The 20,509-nt window shown below is 31.5% G+C and overlaps 3 protein-coding genes and 1 long non-coding RNA gene across 4 annotated transcripts in view; 2 read left to right on the forward strand and 2 right to left on the reverse strand.

Annotated features, from left to right (window-relative positions):
* Positions 1–9,696, reverse strand: part of LOC130446375 (F-box only protein 25) — a 30,178-nt gene extending 20,482 nt beyond the window's left edge. The window contains exon 1 of the mRNA XM_056782597.1: positions 9,494–9,696. Within this exon, the coding sequence (XP_056638575.1) occupies positions 9,494–9,600 (107 nt within the window). The 5' untranslated portion in view covers positions 9,601–9,696. The remainder of the gene's footprint in view (positions 1–9,493) is intronic.
* Positions 9,697–9,859: 163 nt separating this feature from the next.
* On the forward strand, positions 9,860–10,409 carry LOC130446376 (DNA-directed RNA polymerases I, II, and III subunit RPABC5). The gene is made up of 2 exons (XM_056782599.1): positions 9,860–10,019; positions 10,073–10,409. Exon 2 carries the CDS (start codon positions 10,082–10,084, stop codon positions 10,283–10,285), a length of 204 nt encoding a protein of 67 aa, XP_056638577.1. The 5' UTR covers positions 9,860–10,019; positions 10,073–10,081; the 3' UTR covers positions 10,286–10,409.
* A 682-nt stretch (positions 10,410–11,091) lies between these two features.
* Positions 11,092–12,811, forward strand: LOC130446378 (uncharacterized). Its single transcript, XR_008910140.1, has 2 exons — positions 11,092–11,244; positions 11,298–12,811. It is a non-coding gene; the product is annotated as an uncharacterized LOC130446378 (long non-coding RNA).
* Positions 12,642–20,094, reverse strand: LOC130446377 (protein SDA1 homolog). The gene is made up of 4 exons (XM_056782600.1): positions 19,199–20,094; positions 16,399–16,645; positions 15,569–15,983; positions 12,642–13,585 (listed from the first exon to the last, which is right to left on the reverse strand). Exons 1-4 carry the CDS (start codon positions 19,829–19,831, stop codon positions 12,772–12,774), a joined length of 2,109 nt encoding a protein of 702 aa, XP_056638578.1. The 5' UTR covers positions 19,832–20,094; the 3' UTR covers positions 12,642–12,771.
* Positions 20,095–20,509: the final 415 nt, after the last annotated feature.

The following is a 20,509-nucleotide window of genomic DNA, read 5'->3' on the forward strand; positions in this document are numbered from 1 at the left end:
AGATTATTCATATATATTTACTTCATTTTATTTTTACGAGGATGTATTGATATCTACTTAGCCTAGACCAGTTCCATGCATAAACAAAATATTGCGTTATCATGGCAACAAACAAATGTGAAAATCGAAAAATTGGAGCCATCATCAAGTACCTGTATTTAAAAGGGTTAAGAAATAAGCAGATTTACGAAGATATGCTTAATACCCTTGGTCGTATGCGACCGTGAAAAATTGGACTGCAAGCTTCAAAAGAGGTAAATTTTCCATTGAAAATGATAACCGATCGGTAAAGACCAGTTTCTGTGTCAGTCTCCGAAAATATCGATGCAGTTCATGACATGATTTTATCAGACCGTCCACTTGGGCTAAAACGGATATCTGAAACACTGAATATTTCATACGAACGCGTTTATCATATAGTTCACGTCAATTTGGACATGATAAAAATTGCTGCAAAATGGATCCCCAAATGTTTGAATTTTGATCTGTGCTCGATTTGAAAACGATGTAAACTTCGTTCACGGAATTGTTACTATCGATGATTACTTGATTACATTTCTACGATCCAAAAACAAAGCAACAATCAATGGAATGGCGATACTCTGGTTCTCCAAGACCTAAGAAGTTCCGTGTCCAAAAATCTGCTAGAAAAGTTATTGCTTCAGTTTTTTGGGGTTGCCATGAAGTAATCATGATAGATTTTTGGATAAAGGTAGAGGAATAACTGGAGATTACTATTCGATATTACTGACCACTCTACGGAAAAAAAATTAAAGAGAAAAGACGCGGAATGCTATCCAAAGGTGTTTTGTTTTTGCAGGACAAAAAATTCGTGATTTAAGGTTTGAATTACTAGAACACCCCCCTTATCTCTTTCTCCAACTGAAAAAAAGTTTAAAAGGTCGTAAATTTTCTTCCAATGAGGAGATAATGAAAGCTGTGTAGGTCTGGTTTGCAGAGCAAGAACAAACTTTTTTGTGAAAGGTTTAGACACGTTGCAGGTTCGCTGCAAGGTCTCCTAAGAGGAGAATATGTTGAGTAATAAAATATTTTGACTTAGAAATTTTGTTTGGTTCTATAGTAGGCTTAAAATTTTTCAATATATCCTCGTATGTATAGAATGTTGTTTGAAAATAACAGTTTTCAAACAGTTTTCTATTCTACTACTAATATATATATATTATTTTATTTCCTTTGTCTGAACTTTCCAGGACTTGATGCAAAAAAGGCGGGAGTGAGTAGATGACGTGAAAATAAAGCTGTGACATAAAATATTTTCTCATACGACCTCTCATTTTTGAATTATAAGCCTTTAAAGTTGCGAAATCAAGTTGATTTTCTAAATAATACATTCGAACATTATAAATTTTTGATGGATGATTACGTATGTCCATGTAGTATGAATAAATAATTCTACACTACTATCTGAAGGCCAGGGGCAGCTCATGTCCAATGGTTAACGATCCCCAACTTTTCAAAACAATTTCGTGTATTAATTCATCATTGCCTTTTGAAAAGAACAATTATTATTGATTTGATAAATTTAAACGTGGTCGTACAGTCACCGATGATTGCACGTTCTGGTCGTCCAATTGAGGTAGTTACTCCAGAAAACATCAAAAAAAGTCCACAAATCCTTACTAATATTATAAATGTGAAAGCGGGAATGTTTGTTACACTTTCACGCAAAAACTACTTGACGAATCATCATGAAACTTACAGTAATGAAGTTCAAACCCTAAAAACTATATTATCAACGTACGATATTACCGACGGTCAAGTCAATATCTATTTAATCTATACATCCAATTCAATTGACTATGCTGTTTGGAATTTTTGAGGTTAGGTACCATTGTTATTTTCAACTGTCACTGAAAGCGTAAGTCTAAAAAATGGAAGCGTGCAGCAAAAGTTGCACGAAATCAAGAATCTTCGGTTCATGCAGAGCTGAGAAGACAAGGCGACAAAGTGATTTGAGAGCTACTGAAACACCTCTTCAGACCCAACGTCGTTTAGAAATACATGCTCAGCAGCGGGTAGGATAATGGATTTCGATATGACTTACAACGGAATATCACAATCATCCATCATGGAATATTGTTCATCGACTATCTCCAAAAGGGAGACACAACCAATAGCAAATACTACTTGGATTGTTAGGATGCAAAAATCAAGAATAAACGACCTCATATGTCGAAGAAAGAACCACCAACCAAGACAATGCACCGATTCACAAGTCTATGGCAACTATAGTTAAACAGAACGAATTACACTTCGAATTGCTTCGTCTTTCACCGTAGAGTCCAGATCTGCCCCCAGTGACTACTGGCTATTCGCTGATCTCCAAAAATGCTCACTTCAGCTCAAATAAAGAAGCAATTACTAAAACTAAAGACTTTTTGAGGCAATACACAATTTGGAATTGGAATGATTATATTGCTCTTGAAGGAGATTACACTGATGAATAAAATCGATTTTTGGCAAAAAAATGTGTTTTTCTTAGTTTCTTATATTATTGGCATAACTTTAGTAGTAATTTTTCCAGCAATTTTCTCAGGATAGCAAAAAGGCTGATAGGTCTGTAGAAGGTTATCCAGGTTTAAAAAGGAGTAATTTGGGCAGCTTTTCACTAGAGAGAGAAGTATTCTAGATGTAAGGTTGCGTTATATAGATAATGGTCAGCAAAATTGTACCCTCCCTTTGACTAATTTTTCTGTGATGAGGTCGTAGCCTGGGGCTTTATAAGGATGAAGTTTGCATCTTCTTTTACCGAGAAGTGGTAACATCTGGTATGGGTCTTCTGTCCCTTGCTTTAATTTTACTTTTTGTGTTTCATTCATTTGTGATGGAAATGGTCGGGAAACTTTCCTTAAATATTTTTCCTGGTCTATCAGGGTCCACTTTCTGTCTACTTTTCGGATTGGGAGAATTGGTTCTTTACGATATTTTCTGTTTCTGTATTTTCAGTTCACGGGAAGCAGTTTGGTGTTATAAATATTTTATATTTGGAAGTAAGTTGTTGAAAAGCGTGATATATTTAGTTTTATTTTTAGGTGGGTTTCGGAAGTGTCTACAGAAACGGTAGCATAACGGGAGCAATGGGAAAAGTGGTCAGAGCGGAAGTAGACTTTGCCGGAAATGCCAGATTTATAGATCAACCGAATATGGTCAAATACACGAACCCAATTTATAACGAAGAAATGTGCATCGTTTTACCAAAAGCTCCAAAAAAACCGCAATGGATGACCGTTCTTGACTGTTTCTCGTGGACCGTTTGGTTGTGCATCGTCTTTATTGAATTATTATTTTTCGGTTTCACTCATTTCGTAATGAAATCGAGATTAACTTGGATTCAATTATTCGCAATTTCGAATTCTATACCGACAAACTTGCAATATTTCAGATTCAAATACCTCCTCGCCGTTTACATTATATACTCGATGATAATGGGCAACATTTTCCAAGGCAATTTGGTTACATCGTTCGGTACCGTTCAAGAGTCTTACGACATGAGGACACTCAAAGAATTTTCCAAAAGCCCTTATAAGATACATACTAGTTACGTAAATATTTTCAGAAATCTCGACTCGGATATTTACAATCAACTCAAACAAAAAATCGTTGACACGAGTACGAGCAGAGGATGGACTTTGGAAAAAGTAGCAAAACAAAGAGCATTCGCGGGATTAGAGCGAAGATCGGACGCTAAATATATAATAGAAACCAAATTTTTAGATCGTACAGGTTATCCGAAGCTGCACGTCATCGACGAGTGTCCGCGGATCTTCTTTTTGGGTTACGCAATGCAACTGAAAACGCCGTACGTAAATGAGTTTAACAAAATCCTAGAAAGACTCAAAGAAGGTGGTTTTATATACAAATGGAGAATGGCAACTACGAGATTTCAGGAAAAAGAAAAAAATACGTACAAGCCTCTTACGTATTCAGATATGCATGTGGCGATTTACATTTTAGGCGCTGGTCATATTATGGGATTTATTGCTTTCATTGGTGAATTGTTATGGTACAGAACCCGTAAACATTATTAATACAATGATACTAAAGTCATCACAAAATATGACCAACAAAAGATTTATAACAAAATTATAGTTTAAATAAAACTAAAAAACACGCTTTTAGCAATAAACTAAAAAGTAAAAAATACTTCTTTGCATAAGAAAAAAATTACTTATCGTAGAGTCCATTAGTTCGTAGCCTAACCATTATTTACAAGACAAGAAGAGTCACTCTAGGCTCCTACTCTTGTTATGCCTATCTCACAATATCGGACGCTTCTCTTTTTCGATCCCTCGAAGTCACCATGCATAAACCTCCACTTTGTGTCGTAGAGAAAAGTGCATAAATATACCGAATGTCCGCACTTGCCGTAGTGAAAGCAATTCTTTTTTAAATTAAACTAATCATACACTCATTGTTTTAAGTTTACTACTACAATAATATTCCACGAGTGTGCTGTGTTGATGGATGTTCTATCAGAGAAGAAACAAACATATCTATATTTCATTGTCCTAAAGATGAATATTAAATAATTATCTATGTTAATAAAGATTTGTCATCTTTTGAATGTTGTGTAATATTTTTGTTCCCAGGACCATCTACATATAGAGTTGTTACTAATATTTTTAAATGTGAATGTTGGATAACAGGCTTTGGGATTTGTAAACAGTCATGTTTATGCTAATATGACTCGTGAACCATTTAGTTATAAATTAATGTGTGTTTAAATTCACTTAATAAATCAGCTGTAGGTACACAGACTAATTGAAACAATTAACATTGATCATTTCTTTTCTGGGACCTACGTACATGCAAATTTCCACAATATATAGTTTGTCATCAAAAAGCGCACTTTGATACGTTTTACAAGAAAGTGGGCCATAAATCTCGAACCTCGGGCTATATAATGAATGAAATAGAAATATCCCATGACAACATAATAGGTTTTCAAGAAGGAAAAAATGCAGACGATTCCCAAGTAGCAATCTCTACAATAGTTGTAATAGTATGAGGTATTTTTAGCAGTTGGAAACAACTTATAGCCTATTTTTAAACATTCAGCAGCTTCCCAAAACTAAATCGAATGAGCTTTAATGTTAAGAGTGTAGTCTCAGATCAAGAATCTTATTTAGAAAATCTTCTCAAGTCAACACCAGACAATACTACTATTTGGGTAGATAAGTAATATCAAATTTGTTTTTATGCATATAAACATATAAATTTCTTCAATTTCTTATTCTAGGCGGTAGAAGAAAGCGGGCATGCGATGTAGGTGACTGCGAAGTTCTCGCACTATACACTCCGCCATTTTTGACATTCAGGCGTCAGTCGGCGTTGTGCTGCAGCCACTTAAATATGTCCGCCATTATTAATACTCCCGCCAAGTGTGATTTTTATGATCACGATAAGAAAAAGCTAGTAGATTTGGTCCTAAACTTACAGACGAGCATATATTGCCAATTAGCTGCTCTATATACTTACATATTGGGTTGTTGGCGACATAATTATAAATATAAAATAAGTAATTTCGGTTTTGTAGTATAAAATAAAACAAACAAAGAATAGTTTTTAATCAATTATATACTTTCCATTTTGCTCAATCTTCCTTTCAGCCTTATGATTCCGCGCTCATAAAATATCTGGTTCTTATCAACAAAAAACTGAACCAGGTGCGATTGAAGGTAATCGTCATTTGCGAAAGTTTGTTCATTCAAATTATAGTAGTCCAGCTGCGGCTCGAAGATATTCACAATTATATCCAAATCGAAGGCAACCCAATTACAAACTGTACCGAAATCTTTACAACCGCTTGGGTGAAATGAGGTCTTTACGCTCTAAAACTGAGCACGGTGCTACAAAAAAAATCACTGCCGATGAAGAAGATGAAATTTTAATTTGTGTTACAGAGAATCCAGATATCGGTACTCGCCGATTAAGTCTGCAAACAGGTAAAAGCCAATCATCTATTTTTAGAATACTGAAGAGGGAAAAATTGCATCCATACTGTTCAGAATTACCTCAGGATTTACCTAAGCGTCTACAATTTGCCCATTTTTTGTAAGAGAAACAAAATGTTAGCCCAGATTTTCTGGATACAATTCTTTTTACTGATGAGGCAACATTTACCAGACGAGGAATATTTAATTATAAAAATAATCATTTGTGGGATTCTGAAAATCCACATGTTATGAGGGAAACACACAATTTAAATGGACCTCTTTATTTAGATTTTCTTCAAGAACATTTACACGAATTAGTAGAGGATATACCTCTCGCTTTAAGACAAAATATGTGGTTTTTTGCACGACGGAGCACCACCACATTATTCTTTACAAGTTCGTCAATACTTAAACGAACAGTTTCCGCATCGATGGATTGGTCGTGGAAGTGAGTTTGCTTGGCCATAAAGAGGCCCTGATTTAAATCTTTTGGATTTTTCAATTTGGTCGCAAATGAAGGCATTAGTTTACAAAGAAAAAATTACTTCTCTTCCACAACTGCGACGGAAAATAGAAGAAGCCGCGGATGTAATTAAAAATAATAGACAAGGATTATTTGATATTAAGAGATCTTTACGAAAGCGGATCTTAAAGTGTATTGAAGTAAATTGTGGGCATTTTGAGCATTTGCTTTGAAGTTTTTTATTTTTGTTTACAAATTTGTTATTGTTACATATTTAATATTTGGTGCTTTCTTTTGTCCATGGTGGGGTCTGATAAGATTCGATAGGAAGGTATTCAGGAAGGAAGAAATTTAATTCGCTTAGATATGATCTAAATCTAGCATAGAAAGGTTTGGAGGTTCTGGGTTTATTTGAAAAAAGATTTGGGAATTTCTTAGAGAAGCAATTTTGGAGAGTAGGATTGGATTTTACTTTGGCTCCCTACATAACGCTTAAGTATTGATTCATAGTCTAGTTTTGATCGAATAAGTGTTTGGAACAATGTTAGTAATGTATGTCGATCTGCACCCCATTCTTTGTTCGTTAACGTTTTCAGTAAGTTTAATCGTTTGTTGCAAGTTGCAAGAAGATTTCTATTATGATGGTTCAAATAGTACACCGAGAAATTTTATTGATGTTTCCATTTTTATGTCTTCATTATAAAGTTTCAATTCCGGTACGTTTGGTATGTCCTTTTGTCTTGAGAAAAGAATGTAGCGTGTCTTTGTAGTTGAAAAAAGTAAAACCATTTTTTGTGACCACAGTTCTAAGTTATGGATAAAAGCCTGACTTTATGTGAAGAGATAATGAATATTTTTTCCTTTACAGCAAACAACCAAACCATCTGCGCATAGTCGAGCTTTCACTGGTAACTTTAAGTTTTTTTAGGATGTTGTTGATTGCGATGATAAAAAGTGTGGGACTTATTATTGATCCTAGAGGTATACCATGTTCGAAATATGTTTTTTTTCAGAGGTAGTGCCGTTGGTTTTAACTTTAAATGTTCGATTTCTCAGGAAGTTTTTGATAAAAACCAGGGAGTAACCTTGTATATTGAATTCGTATATTTTTATAAAAATATAAATAAAATAGCTAAACAGTTTTTTTAGGACAAATGATTCGTTGATTTTACTTTCCAAGTCTATGATATTATCCAGGGCTGATCTATGTTGTGTTTCGTTTTTCTAGAGTCCAGAGCAATCTAAGCTTAACCTAACCTAACCTAACCTAACAAAGATTTTTAAGGAAAAAGGCTTCAAAATAAAGCTAATAGGCAGAATTTGGTATAATATATAAGGCTTTTCATTTAAAAAATCATAATTAGGTTTGTGAAGAAGTAATGCAATACTCTGTATAGATTAGACCTTAAGACGTCTACGACTCTTCTTGATAATATTTTTGATGTATCTTGAGATACCATCCACAAGAGTATTTGTATTTTTCATTGAATTAACTTGAAAAAATTTCTTTCTGCCAAAGTGAATGATGGAGGATTTTGAAAAAAAGTAGTATCCAGTGCGTATCGTTCATTTTTAAGTAATACATATTTGAATGTATCTTTTTAATTTTTAATGAATTGGAAATATGATAAACTATCCACTGTATAATTGATTCCACCTCCTATTTATTTATAGTTGGATATTTTCATTCACGTATCGTTCTGGCGTGTAAGAAATATTTGTGTTGTGTACAATAAATTAGAAATATCATCCGCAAAATGGAATTAACCGGATAAAAATTACTATCATTAATTTTCTACATGGTCCAACTAACATGAATCCACTTGATTCAACTTTTAGCATTAACTACCATTCAAGGCCACTGTATATCGTTCTTACTGAATTCAAACATGGTCGTAATTCCCTTACAAAGCTGAAGGTCATTCAAAATCACTCCTTCCAAAAATTGACTCAAAAATATCGTCATGTGAAGAAGAAACAGTTTATAAGAAGTTTACATAAATGTTTGCGTTTCAATAAGTTACATTCTAGATAAAAAATTTACCTCAATGTTACTCCACTTATTTAATTTATTCTAAACATAGTTAAACAGAGATATATTTATCTAGTAACAATGCTAATTAGAATCCTAAATCGTATTGTCAAAAAAACAAAAAACAAAAGAAAAGCTACTGAAATATGAAAAAACCAAACATCCTGTATATTGTTTCATCATATTTAAGTTCAAGTATCGACAGTTTGAAGATTTGTAGTTAATATAGTCTATTTTTATGAGAGGAGTCAAAATTACAGAAGCTTTACATTTTATTACTCTTTCGTTAATAAAATCAGCCTATAATAATATTCACTCCTACCACTAGTACAGCAGAAGAATAAATAAAATATATGTTAAGAATATTTCAGTTGAAACTTTGAATTGATTCGTTACTTTCAGACCACACTATATATTTTTCACAAATACAAGTCTTTAAATATCAACAAATTTACTTGAATTAATACTATAATCTTATTAATAAAATGGAAATATGCTAGTTAAATTTAAAAACAAGTATTTCACAGGTCATTGACATTGCATAATATGAAAATAAAACAAAGACTTGAATAAAAAATAATTGAATTACCGTTACTTTTTCATGTGGGTTGATATTATCTACATTTCTAAACAAAAGTAAAAGTAGGAAATCAGTAACTTATTTTTAATACCTTTCTTCTCTTACACAACTATAATTAAATATAACAAACATGATTTAATAATAAAAAAATAAAAACTTCAATGAGTTGTTATCAATAATAATACCGACCACGTTGTTTTGAAATACGCATAAACATAAAAACAATAATAAACATCTGTTTAATAAAAGACAATGTAGTTGAAACTAATAAAAATATCAATGGTTTATTGATTTTTATGAATCAATGTGACATAACACTAATTAGTTATTACTCTTTCTCAAAAATCATTCATAGTTTAATGAGGACATTGGCAAAAAGAGAACAAAGAAATCAAAATTCATGCGACATCATGTATACGATCGATTGCGTTGTACATAAATGAAAATAAGTTACGACTTACTTTTGCAAGGATTTACAGTTTTCTAACACTTTTTTCTTTTCCCATCCTTCTTCGGTTTTAACCCATGCTTCTCCCGGAGATCTCCAATCTTTGGAAATAAACGGCATCCCGTTTTGTAAGTTTAAATACTACACTAAAGATTCAAATAAACAGCTGATGTAGTAAATAAATAAATTCTGTCTATAGTGCTCCATACAAAAATACGCACGCGCAAATTATAATTAATTGGATTGGCCATAATTTTTCAGTTACATTTATATTATTATGTTGGTAGCAAAATTGCAAATTTACCTAAGATTTTTAATGTAACATTTTTAATGAAAAATTGTACTTAATAATAACGATCTCATTTAATTTAAAAGTTTTGTTGAAAATCGTCGTGAAAGTCTTAAGCCGTTCGATGCTGGCTATTGGTGAACACATTTAATATGTCAAAGTTGTCAACAATAACAAAATAACCTCAACTTTTTTCTAGAAAAGTTCGAACCAAGCTGCATTTATTATCTCAGCGGAGAGGATAAATATTGTAAATTTGCTTCTATTAAAAATTTTTAGTTACTCAAATATTTTACTTTTCAGCTATACAACATGATTATTCCTGTTAGATGTTTCACATGTGGAAAAGTTATTGGTAACAAATGGGAAGCGTATTTAGGACTACTCCAAGCAGAATATACCGAAGGTGATGCTCTCGATGCACTTGGTCTTAAACGTTACTGCTGTAGAAGAATGCTTTTAGGACATGTTGACCTTATTGAAAAACTACTGAATTATGCTCCATTAGAAAAGTAGAAAATAATGTAAGTGCTCTTGTATATAGGTTAGTGTTATTTTTTTATCTGAATAATTCATAAATTACACATTAAACGTTCATTCCTGTATTAATTTTCATGTAAATAAATGTTATAAGTCTTGATTGTCCTTGGTTTTACTTATTTGCCACTAATTTTGACCTATACATGTTTGTGATAAACAGGAGGTAAATTCTGGAATATTCACTACCAAATACCGTTAATTGCGCTGGTATCTATTTCATGCATTTTGGAGAACATTTTGATCTTTTTAATTGACTTTTGAGTTAAGTAATAAAGCAGATTTTCAGATCTTTAGGTAATCAAAGTAGTGGAACTTGTGCCTATTAATTACACATTAATGATATTAAATTGAGATCATCTACAGGTGTTACTGGAACATTAACAAATTTTATCTAGGTTTGTTCTAGCAGACTGTAACAACTTGATCATGGATGATATGAAAATTTCATTCCAACAGTATTTTTCAAGTAATGAATAAAATTTTTTACCTTCTACCAACAAATTGAACTTTCAGTACTAGTTCGAGAGTAGTAATTGTGTGGTTTTAATAGATTTTAGTACATTTATACAAAGTGGGGAGCGCCTCAATTATCTCGGAAATAGCTTGTACGATTTCTATAAATTTTTGTGTACAAGGGTCTTTTAAACTGGCTGGTATTTACATTTCCATAACAAGATCTAATGTCAGTAAATTAGTAAAAAAGTTTAACGAAACTGGTTCATTAAATTATTTATCCAAAGAAGGGTGTAGAAAAATTGCATTAACTGAAAACAAATCTTTAGACGTTTGCGTCCTGTTAGAAGATGATCTACAGTTGAGTACTAGTAAAATATCCAGTCCTTTTTTCATTGAGGGTAACTCAAATGGTCCAGCGTATTTAGATTTATTGGAAAATAGTATTACACCTGAGTTGGCTTGGATATTTCCAAATCCAAGTAAGTATTTTCAATTACATTTAAACAAAAACTTCATTATTAGAAATTTTCAGACAATAACAATATCCTAAACCAAAATATTTGGCTACAACAAGGTGGTGCCCCACTTCACTATGCATGTATTATGAGGCAATACCTAAATAATGCGTTTCTCGGAAGATGGATTGGAAGGCGTAGTTTTATCGAATGGCCCCCGCGATCACCCGACATGAATCCTTTGGACTATTTCCTATGAGGTCACTTAAAAAACATCATTTATAAAACAAAACCTGCTAATATTCAGGAATTAAAAGATAAGATTAGCACAGATAAAAAAAATTGAGTAGTCAGGGATGTTGCAAAATCTATTGCCAAATGTGAATCTACTTTTAACATGACACAAACATTTAAAGATTTGTCTTCAGTTGTTGTAGGTTTTCAGCGCCATGATTTGAATAAATATTTTACTGTACCAGTTTCGTTAAACTTTTTACTAACTTACTAACACTAGACCTTGATAGGAGATTTGTATTAGCACATAAATTTCATCAAAGAATATTCAAATTAAACGACTTTATTCAATCGTAATCATCTAAATGTACAATATTTATTGTAACTTTGGTGGAGATACTGTAAATGTAGCTATAACTCTGATATTATGGCATTTAGGTATAGAGATAATACATGAAAAATAATCAGTATTTCTTAAGGATTTTTAAAAACCCAAAATATATAGGGTAATCCATTTGCAATAACAAAGTTCATTATTTTTCCAGAAAATGGAAAGAACTCACAACAATGTAGATATCACCATAATATCAGCCGTATCACAAGACCCTTGCTCACACAAATTTATAAAAATCGTTCAAGCCGTTTTCCAGATAATTGTTGCGTTCCATACATACAGTTCACTCTATATTGATTCAAATAAAGAGTTTTGTTTGTTTTTCTGCCTTATCAGATGCATTGAAATATCATCTGCAAATTCATCAGATATAACTGATTCAGAAAATGAAATTCCTAAGCCTTCATATGTTTTGGCACCGAGGGACCCTGTTTTATTTCTGTCTTTCTGTTGGTAAATGTTACCCCCAGATATTCAATTCGGATTTCCAGTATTCTTTCCCATTGTTCATTTTTATTAATAAGTTGCTTATTGGACTTTACGAGTTCCCTTCAATTACCACACATAAATTCATTCGATTAGTTATAAAAAAAATTATCAACCATTATACGTGAATAAGTGCGATTACATAAACTTTAAAAGCCTTGGAACAGACATAAGTTTTCATTTCTTTTTATTCTCGCCATTTTAGTAAATTCGAAGATTTAAAAAAAATCAATGAAATAAGATGATTTTTCGATTACATGGTACCAAAAAAACGAGGGGACCACGTCAGTATAAAATTACTCAGCATACTCCTAAGAGTTTAATTATCATAAACCATAAATTCTAATTTAAATTACTGAATTTAGGATGAATGAAGTTTGTTAATAATGATAATGTTGTGATATAAACCAAAATAATATAAACAAATTCTCTAGAGTTTATTTCATTTTTTTCAATTTCAATAAATGATTCCTAAGAGCTATTTGTTTATCTTTGAAACTCCTCTTCACTTTACCTTTGACTTTATGCCTTATCATCTGGAAATTTTTATTTTTCCTCTTTTCCCTATTCGTTTTAGAGCAATGTTCATTAACTCTTCCATCTTTATATCCAAACTTTTCTCTATCCGCTTGTCCCTTTCTAACACTTTCTATTCTAGCCTGTTTATCATGTTTTCTTTTTTTATATATGTTTTCGATGTCGCTAAGTTTCACTAATTCCGAAGGGGCTTCCATTGGAGTTTCTTCCAACTTCCTTTTGATTCCTTTCTTTGTTGTAAATACTTGTTTCCTAATATTCGCCGCGTCTATTTTTTTGAAATCTTCATCTGTTAATATTTTTTCTAAGCTGATTTTTTGAGCTTGTTCTTTTTTCAATTTTGCACTTTCAGCTTTCTGTTTTCGTTTTTCTGCTTGCTTTTCTATTTTTGATTTTTTTTTCTCTCCACTTTCAACTTCCTGTTCTTCATCGGATTCTTCCTCCTCTTCGGCACCACTATCAATTTCAAGATTATCATCAGAGTGTTGAATATCTATCCATTCCTCATCGTCAGACGCAGATTCTGGACCTGAATCTACGTTTACATGAGTAGATTGTTCAGAAAGTAACACTTCTGCACCTGGTATAAAATCAGTAGCAGTAGATTTTCCATAATCCATTTGTTCCATTTCTTCAGTAGCTTCTGTTGGCCGTCCCCTGTCTTTTTTATGTAAAAGCTCGGGCCGGATAGTTCGGAACATTTGAATCAAAGCCCTGTAATAAAAATATATTCCAATTAAGTAAAAATTGATTTAACAACTTTAATATAAATTGAATTACAAAAGATGATAATCTGGAAATTATAGCAGTGCTGAAGACTAGGACAAATCTGATAAAGAAGTGAAAAACCAAATAAGGAAGTTAAAAACTAGAGCAGAAAGTGAAAAAATTGGATAAAGATGATAATCTAATAAACTGATAACAGTATTGACAAGAGTAGGAACCTGATGAAAAGAGAAAAAAGAAGGGAAACAAATAAAAAAGAAAAAAACTGAATAAAATAACTGACAGAGAAGAAAGTAAAGTGAAAAACAAGACTAAATTTAGAAAGTAAATTGAGGACAAGGAACAGAGTGGATAGTGAAAAAATAAAAAAAGGATAAGGGGCTAAAAGAGAGTTGGAAAATATAAGTGAAAGTGTAGAGTAAGAAAAGAATATATTGGAAAAACCAAAAGTAAAACGAAAAATCCCAACAGAAAGTGGGAAATTACAAAAAGATGGTGAACTGGAAATTGATAGTGGTACTGAAAGAAGTGGGAAATATTGAATAAAAAGAGAAAGTAAAAGGAATGTGATAAACAAAACTAAATTGGGAAAGAACAAACAGAGTGAAAAGAGTTGGAAATATCTTATAAATAAAAAAGTGAAAAACAAGAAACAGAGTGGAAAATGGAAAATTGAAGAGAATGATAAGGGGCTTAAAGAGATTCAGAAAAATATGATGAAATGAAAGTATAGAGGAAGGGAAAATTACAAAAAGATGATAAACCGGAAATTGAAGGTGGTTCTGAAAATAGTAGGAAGTATAAAGAAGAGGTGAAAATAGATGGGGAAACAGGTTAAATTCGAAACGTCAACAGAAAAAGGAAAAAAAGCAGAAAGTGGAAAACTGAAATGGAACAAGCTCCTAAAATTGCTTTAGACAAAATATTGCAAGATTTGACAGTAAAAATTTGACTAATTTGGAACAACTAAAGTAAAAGTTAACAAAAAATGCAAAATTTAAGAAAATGATAATCTGGAAAATTATAATGACTTGCAAGATATAAGAAACAATCTGAAAAAGGTTAAGGTGAAAATAGTGAGAAAAAATAAACTGAAGTGGAAAGTCCAACTAAAAAACTGAAAATTGAAGAAAAAAGTGATAAAAGAAATACAAAAGTACAAAATTGAAGAAATATCAAGATTAGAAAATCATAATTCAAGATGGGAAAGTAAAAATAGATTAAACTGGAAAAGCCAACAAAAACAACAAATTTGAAAAAAAAAATTTTTCTTCCGGAAATAATAATGAGCTTGAAGGGATTAGGAAAAAGAAAGAAAAGCAAACTGAAAACGAATAATTGGAACAAAAAACTGGGAAACTAAGAATATGGAAATTTATAATATTGCTGAACATGGTACGAACATTCTAATAAAGAATGTGAAAATGGGACAAAAATAAATTAAATCAAACAGACAAACAACAAAAACAAAAGTGTAAAATTGAGAAAAAATTATGATAATATTAAAAATAATAATTGGCTTTAAATGATTAGGAAGAATTTGAGAAAGAAGAAGGTGTGAATAGAAAGATATAACAGACAAAATTGGAAAAACAAAGCAGAAAGTGCAAAACAAGTTCAAAAAATCAAAAATATATGACATGATGAATCGCAAAGAAAAAAGTTGAAAGAAACTCCAGTGAAAGTCCTTTTGAAACAAGTGAAATTCAATTATCAAAAATAAAGACAAAAAATAGCTGAGGGTATAAAGAGGCAAGACGATAGAAAAAAACTGGATACAAAGGTGGAAGAGTTAATTAAAAATGAAGAGAGGAAACAGGACAAATGAGAAAACAATAACTTCTCACGATGATGAGGTACAAAATTAAATGATATATGAACAGTTTGAAACAAAATCTGTTGGATATAGAACTAGATTAAAAATGTTCCACAACGTAAATAACATAAGCTCTAAACATATTTGAAACTCACCTGGACGCCATCATAACAGAACGATCTCTATAATTCTTGTACTGTGCCAAATCTTGTAACAAATCTTCATCCATAGCTAACGGACATCTAGCACAAACTTCTTTAACAGCATTTAGTCCTATAGCTATGACATCAGAAGAGTTTCTCTCAGTGATGAAATTATTTGCCAAAGTTTTCAATACAGGATGTATAACATCCGGAGGTACAAGTTCGTGGCTGGCTTGAGCAGCAAACTGTAAGATTCTCGTAGCTTCACGTTGATGTGGTTGCATGAATCTTTGAATGTACGGATAATAGTTGAATAAAAAGAGATCATGCAGACCGATAAGTCTGGATATTACATCTAAAGTGAGAAGTTTTACTTCGAATCTCTTAGTTGTCGTTTCCAACTGTTTAAACAATTTTTCAGCCATACCTAAAAAGTTTGAATCTGAATGTATAGTAAGATACTCATTAAAATTTCAGTTATTTTGCATTGTCAGTAACTGTTTCAAGAGATTCAACCCCTCTAGTATTTCTTCCACTCTGATACTCAAAAGAGCATAAAAAGTTCTAGAGAAGCAGTATTTTTTCCTGTTCTATTTTATTTATGCTTGGAGGACAGTTGTTTCCATCAACATCTATTTTGCAGAGAAGGACAAAAACTATTATTCGAAAGGATTAAAAAAATTAGAGGACTTGTGGAGAAACTGAAGCATTAAATAATATTTGATATGAAATCATTTTAAATATATATATATATATATATATATATATATATATATATATATATATATATATATATATATATATATATATATATATGTATATATATATTTATAAACAAATACCTTGAGGATCATGTATAAGATGTATGGCAGAGAAATTGAAGCTTGCAACTTCGGACTTCTTCTTCTTTTGTTTTTTTGCCAACTTCTTCACTTTGTCGAGTTGTTTTTCTCTTTTTCTAGTTTTTTTATTAAATTTATTAGCCATCATAACTTCTTTGGGATCAACTTCGTTATCTGAATCAGAATCATCTGAATCCTTTTCAACAGAATCTTTTCCCAAGAAGAATTTCAAACAAGAAACCATTACCTGAAACCAGCTGCATAGTTTACAAAGCTAGAATTCTATTTAGAAAAATAATATATTAATATGCTCTACAGGCCATGTAGGCCTAGGGCAAGAAAAGTGATATTACATAGTTTTATATATTATATAGCAAAGTTCTCTATTTTGCTTTTTCTACACAATATCTCTCCATTCCTTCCTGTTCACAGCTTTTTCTCTACAATTTTGAACATGATTATTTTAAAGTTCTTCCATTACACACTCATACCATCTCTTCCTTGGTCTTCCCTTTCTCTTTTTCCCTATTAGTCTTCTTTGCAGTATTAATTTTGGCATCCGTTCTGTCTCTCAACATGTCCCAACCATCTGTCCCTTAATGAATGAGCTTATTGTAGCTTCTCCATAAAGTTCCTCCAATTCTTAATTAGTTCTTCTCCTCCAGCCTTCCTCTGTGTGTACTCCTCCGAAGATTCCTCTTAGTATCTTCCTCCCCCATCTTTCCAACATGGCTTCATCTGTCTTTTTTAATATCCATATCTCACATGCATATTTTGCGGTGGGTCTTACTACCTTTTTATATATTCTCATTTTTGTTTTTCTTGACACGTATTTTGACTTCATCATAATAAAGTGGTATCTTGTATTAATAGCAGGTGGTTTGTAATGAAAAATCTGGTCCGTTGTTGCTTATTAGCTCTAAAGCCTGTTTGACATTCCCCTAGTATTTTTTCGGCATATTCTTCTAGTCTGTTCTTTATTATTTTCATTAGCACTTTATAACAGGTATCTAACATTTTAATTCCCCTATAGTTTTCACAAAGAAAAATAAGTAAAGTTAAAAGAGATTAAAACAAATTGCGAAATCAACAAAACTAAACACAGAGACACTAGTCACATCAAAATGGAATGTCCTATAGATCCATTTAGCATGAAGAATCAGTTCATTATCGTTTTAAAGTAACTTTTGTCATGTAATTCAGTTTTTCTCCAACCATCTTTTACATTTTTACATTCATAAGTTTCACTCATGGTTTCATTGGACTGATTTTCAGATATTTTTTGAACCAATCAAAAAACTTATTTCCATTATATTTTATTTTTATGAAGACTTTGGACAGGCCAATTCAATCATTTTGACTTTGTATTGTTAATGTTTGTGATTAATTTGGTTTTTACAAGATTACCTCCTTAAGAGTGGTGGTTAATACCGCCAGATTATGGTATAATTAAAATTTACTTATTTAATATTACCAATGCTGGAATATTTTGAATAAGACTTAAGAAAATCAAACTCCAAGAAATAGGACCCTTAATTTACAGGGAAGTAATATTTTTTCGAAAAACCTATGCACCTTCTTCAGGCATCCTCAAAACTTTCAGAACTTGCTGTTACTACTATAGTTTTTTTGTTCTCAGATCTTAGATCAAGGTAGGGTCTTATTACCTCTATGTTGAAAGCTTCTTGTCTCCCTATTTCCATTCTACTTACTGAGACTGTTGTATATCCAAAATAATCTAATCTTCTTAATTGGTTTATCAGCGTAAAAAAATCCATTCAGAGCTTTTTTATATTTCAGATTGCCCCTAAATTTGATTTGGATCCAAAAATTTATAAACTAATTTTCTAATTCTCATTTATGTTCTCCACATTTCCATTATATTGAGAATATTGCTTCTGATGGAATATTTGGCCATCCCAATCTATGATTTTTACTTATTCTATATCCCAGAACGTCGAATAAATTTGATACATAGGGTATATTTTTCTACCTCTACTACTCCAGTACAATAAGTAACCATTGATCTTGTTGCTGCTTTAAATATTTTAATTTTTGTGTTCATATATTGTTTTTTTGCTGAGTTGTATGTAAAAAAGCTCTAGTTTTGTAGATAATTTGGGAAGTCATTTTTTCTTTTTAGTCATTCTGCACCTATTACTAGAAGATAATTTATAGTAGTTAGCACTACTCCTTCGAGGTACTCAAACCTTTTGAAAACATGGGCAGGAAATTTGCAAAATAGATAATATGCTGTCTATATGGCTTGATGACAGAATCTACAGTTGTTACCTTTTGCCGTGCCTATTGTGATATTTGACTGGACAGTGACCACAAGTTCAATGTCATTTCCAGATATCACAAGAAGTTCCTCAGATTTCTTATCTGATGTGGTTATGAATCTTTCAGATTGTCTTAGGCCTGGAGTCTTTTTCCAGTAAGATTCTTTAGACATGAGTTCAGTTTGTTTTTGATGTAGGATCTCATGAGGTCACAGTAGGGCTCTGGTTCAATCTAAATACATATATTATTTACATTTAGCCCCCTCAGCTTCACTTATGAAGGAGTATTTGATGTCTTTAATATTTTTTAAAAAATTTTATTGAAACTCAAAAACATTTATATCAAATTAACATAGAAACTAATTAAATACATCCAAAATTCTACTTTAAATGATGATCTATTCTAAAAATATTTGAATCTTCTCTAATTTATCCCTTCATTAGAACTATTAGAAGCCATGAAGAATAATTAAACAAGGGGACAAAAGAAATTATGTAATGTAGAAATAGAAACATACCTTTGTTATTTTAGAAAAACATCCAGTGGCTACAACATTCACCGTTTTAACATCATTCCATATATTCTTTTTATACAACTCAATCATAATATCCACAGACATTTTTGCAGCTCTGGTATTACTATCTTTCAACATAGTAAACATAAAATTTTGTAACGTGGTATTCAATTTGGCATTTTTATGTTTACTGTTTATATTCTTTATATCTGTAACAATGTGGGTTTGTAAAAACGATCTCAAAGCTTTATCCTGGCACCTTAACAGTTGAAAAAAAAGCTCTAGTAAATCGGTCGGAGCTAATAAATTTTTATTTCTAAGTAATATTAAAGCTCTGCATAAAGTCATTCTCATGTCTCCATCCAAAACAGTATTATGACTACGCAATAAATCAATTAATATTTGAGGAAAATTTTCCAGTTCTTTAGGATAACACTGCGATACTTGCGCCAAAAACATGATCAATTCATCCAGTGTCTTATTGTGTTTTTCTGGACACAATTTAAATACTTCCAAGATGTTGTTGAAATGCCGAAGTTGATATATAAATTCTTCATGGTAGGAAGGTGGATCTCTCTTTATCAAATTTTGCAATTGTGGTAAATTGTTGAGTAATTGGTTATTATTGTGAAACATTGTACATTTAATTATTTAAAAGGAAATAAATAACATGTGCTTTAAGAAACTTTACAGAAAAAGAAAAACATAACCTTAAAAGTAAATGACATTTATGACAATCTCCATTTTTGTCTTCGATCCGATGTCGATTTACTCCAGTTCAGTGTAGTGTAATTACTAAGCAAGTTATAAAGGAAAGTACGAGAGATACGGTTTTTTACACCGAATCCTACAGGTAAAATTACCGCGGTAATTGACTCGTTTTTTGTTTTTATTAAAATAAATAAAATAAAAATTGAGTTCCTCTTTTATTTTTTCTAATTAAACAGTCTTGCTTTTGAACCTCGTAAAACGAAATCAGGTCATTCTCATTATTTTTGTTTTTTTAAGGACATTAAATTACTATAATAAATTACCGCAGAGTTTACACGATCCGGTATTTTCCAATAGTAATCAAAATGCCCTAAATCACTTACGTAAATTACCAAAAATATGAAATGCGGTATTACATCTTCCTCATCTAATCAGTTTGTTGAGAAAATCACATAATTTGAACAACTTTGATTTGTATTCGGTATAATATAATATAGTCTATGTAGAATAATGTTGCCTTTGACTATCGCAAAGTGCTATATACTGCGAACAAAGCTAATAAAACATTGGTATTATAGATTATCTGACAAAACTACTCGTATG

Source organism: Diorhabda sublineata, chromosome 7, assembly GCF_026230105.1.
Source record: "Diorhabda sublineata isolate icDioSubl1.1 chromosome 7, icDioSubl1.1, whole genome shotgun sequence".
Classification (NCBI taxonomy): Eukaryota; Metazoa; Arthropoda; class Insecta; order Coleoptera; family Chrysomelidae; genus Diorhabda; species Diorhabda sublineata.

Bases quoted from the DNA above. Each gene is read 5' to 3' on its own strand.
- LOC130446377 (XM_056782600.1), bottom strand. From the start codon at position 19,831: ATGTTTCACAATAATAACCAATTACTCAACAATTTACCACAATTGCAA. The intron at 16,646-19,198 runs GTATGTTTCTAT...AGCTGGTTTCAG, and splicing joins GTTTTTCTAAAATAACAAAG to GTAATGGTTTCTTGTTTGAA. The intron at 13,586-15,568 runs GTGAGTTTCAAA...TTTTTATTACAG, and splicing joins TCTGTTATGATGGCGTCCAG to GGCTTTGATTCAAATGTTCC.
- LOC130446376 (XM_056782599.1), top strand. From the start codon at position 10,082: ATGATTATTCCTGTTAGATGTTTCACATGTGGAAAAGTTATTGGTAAC.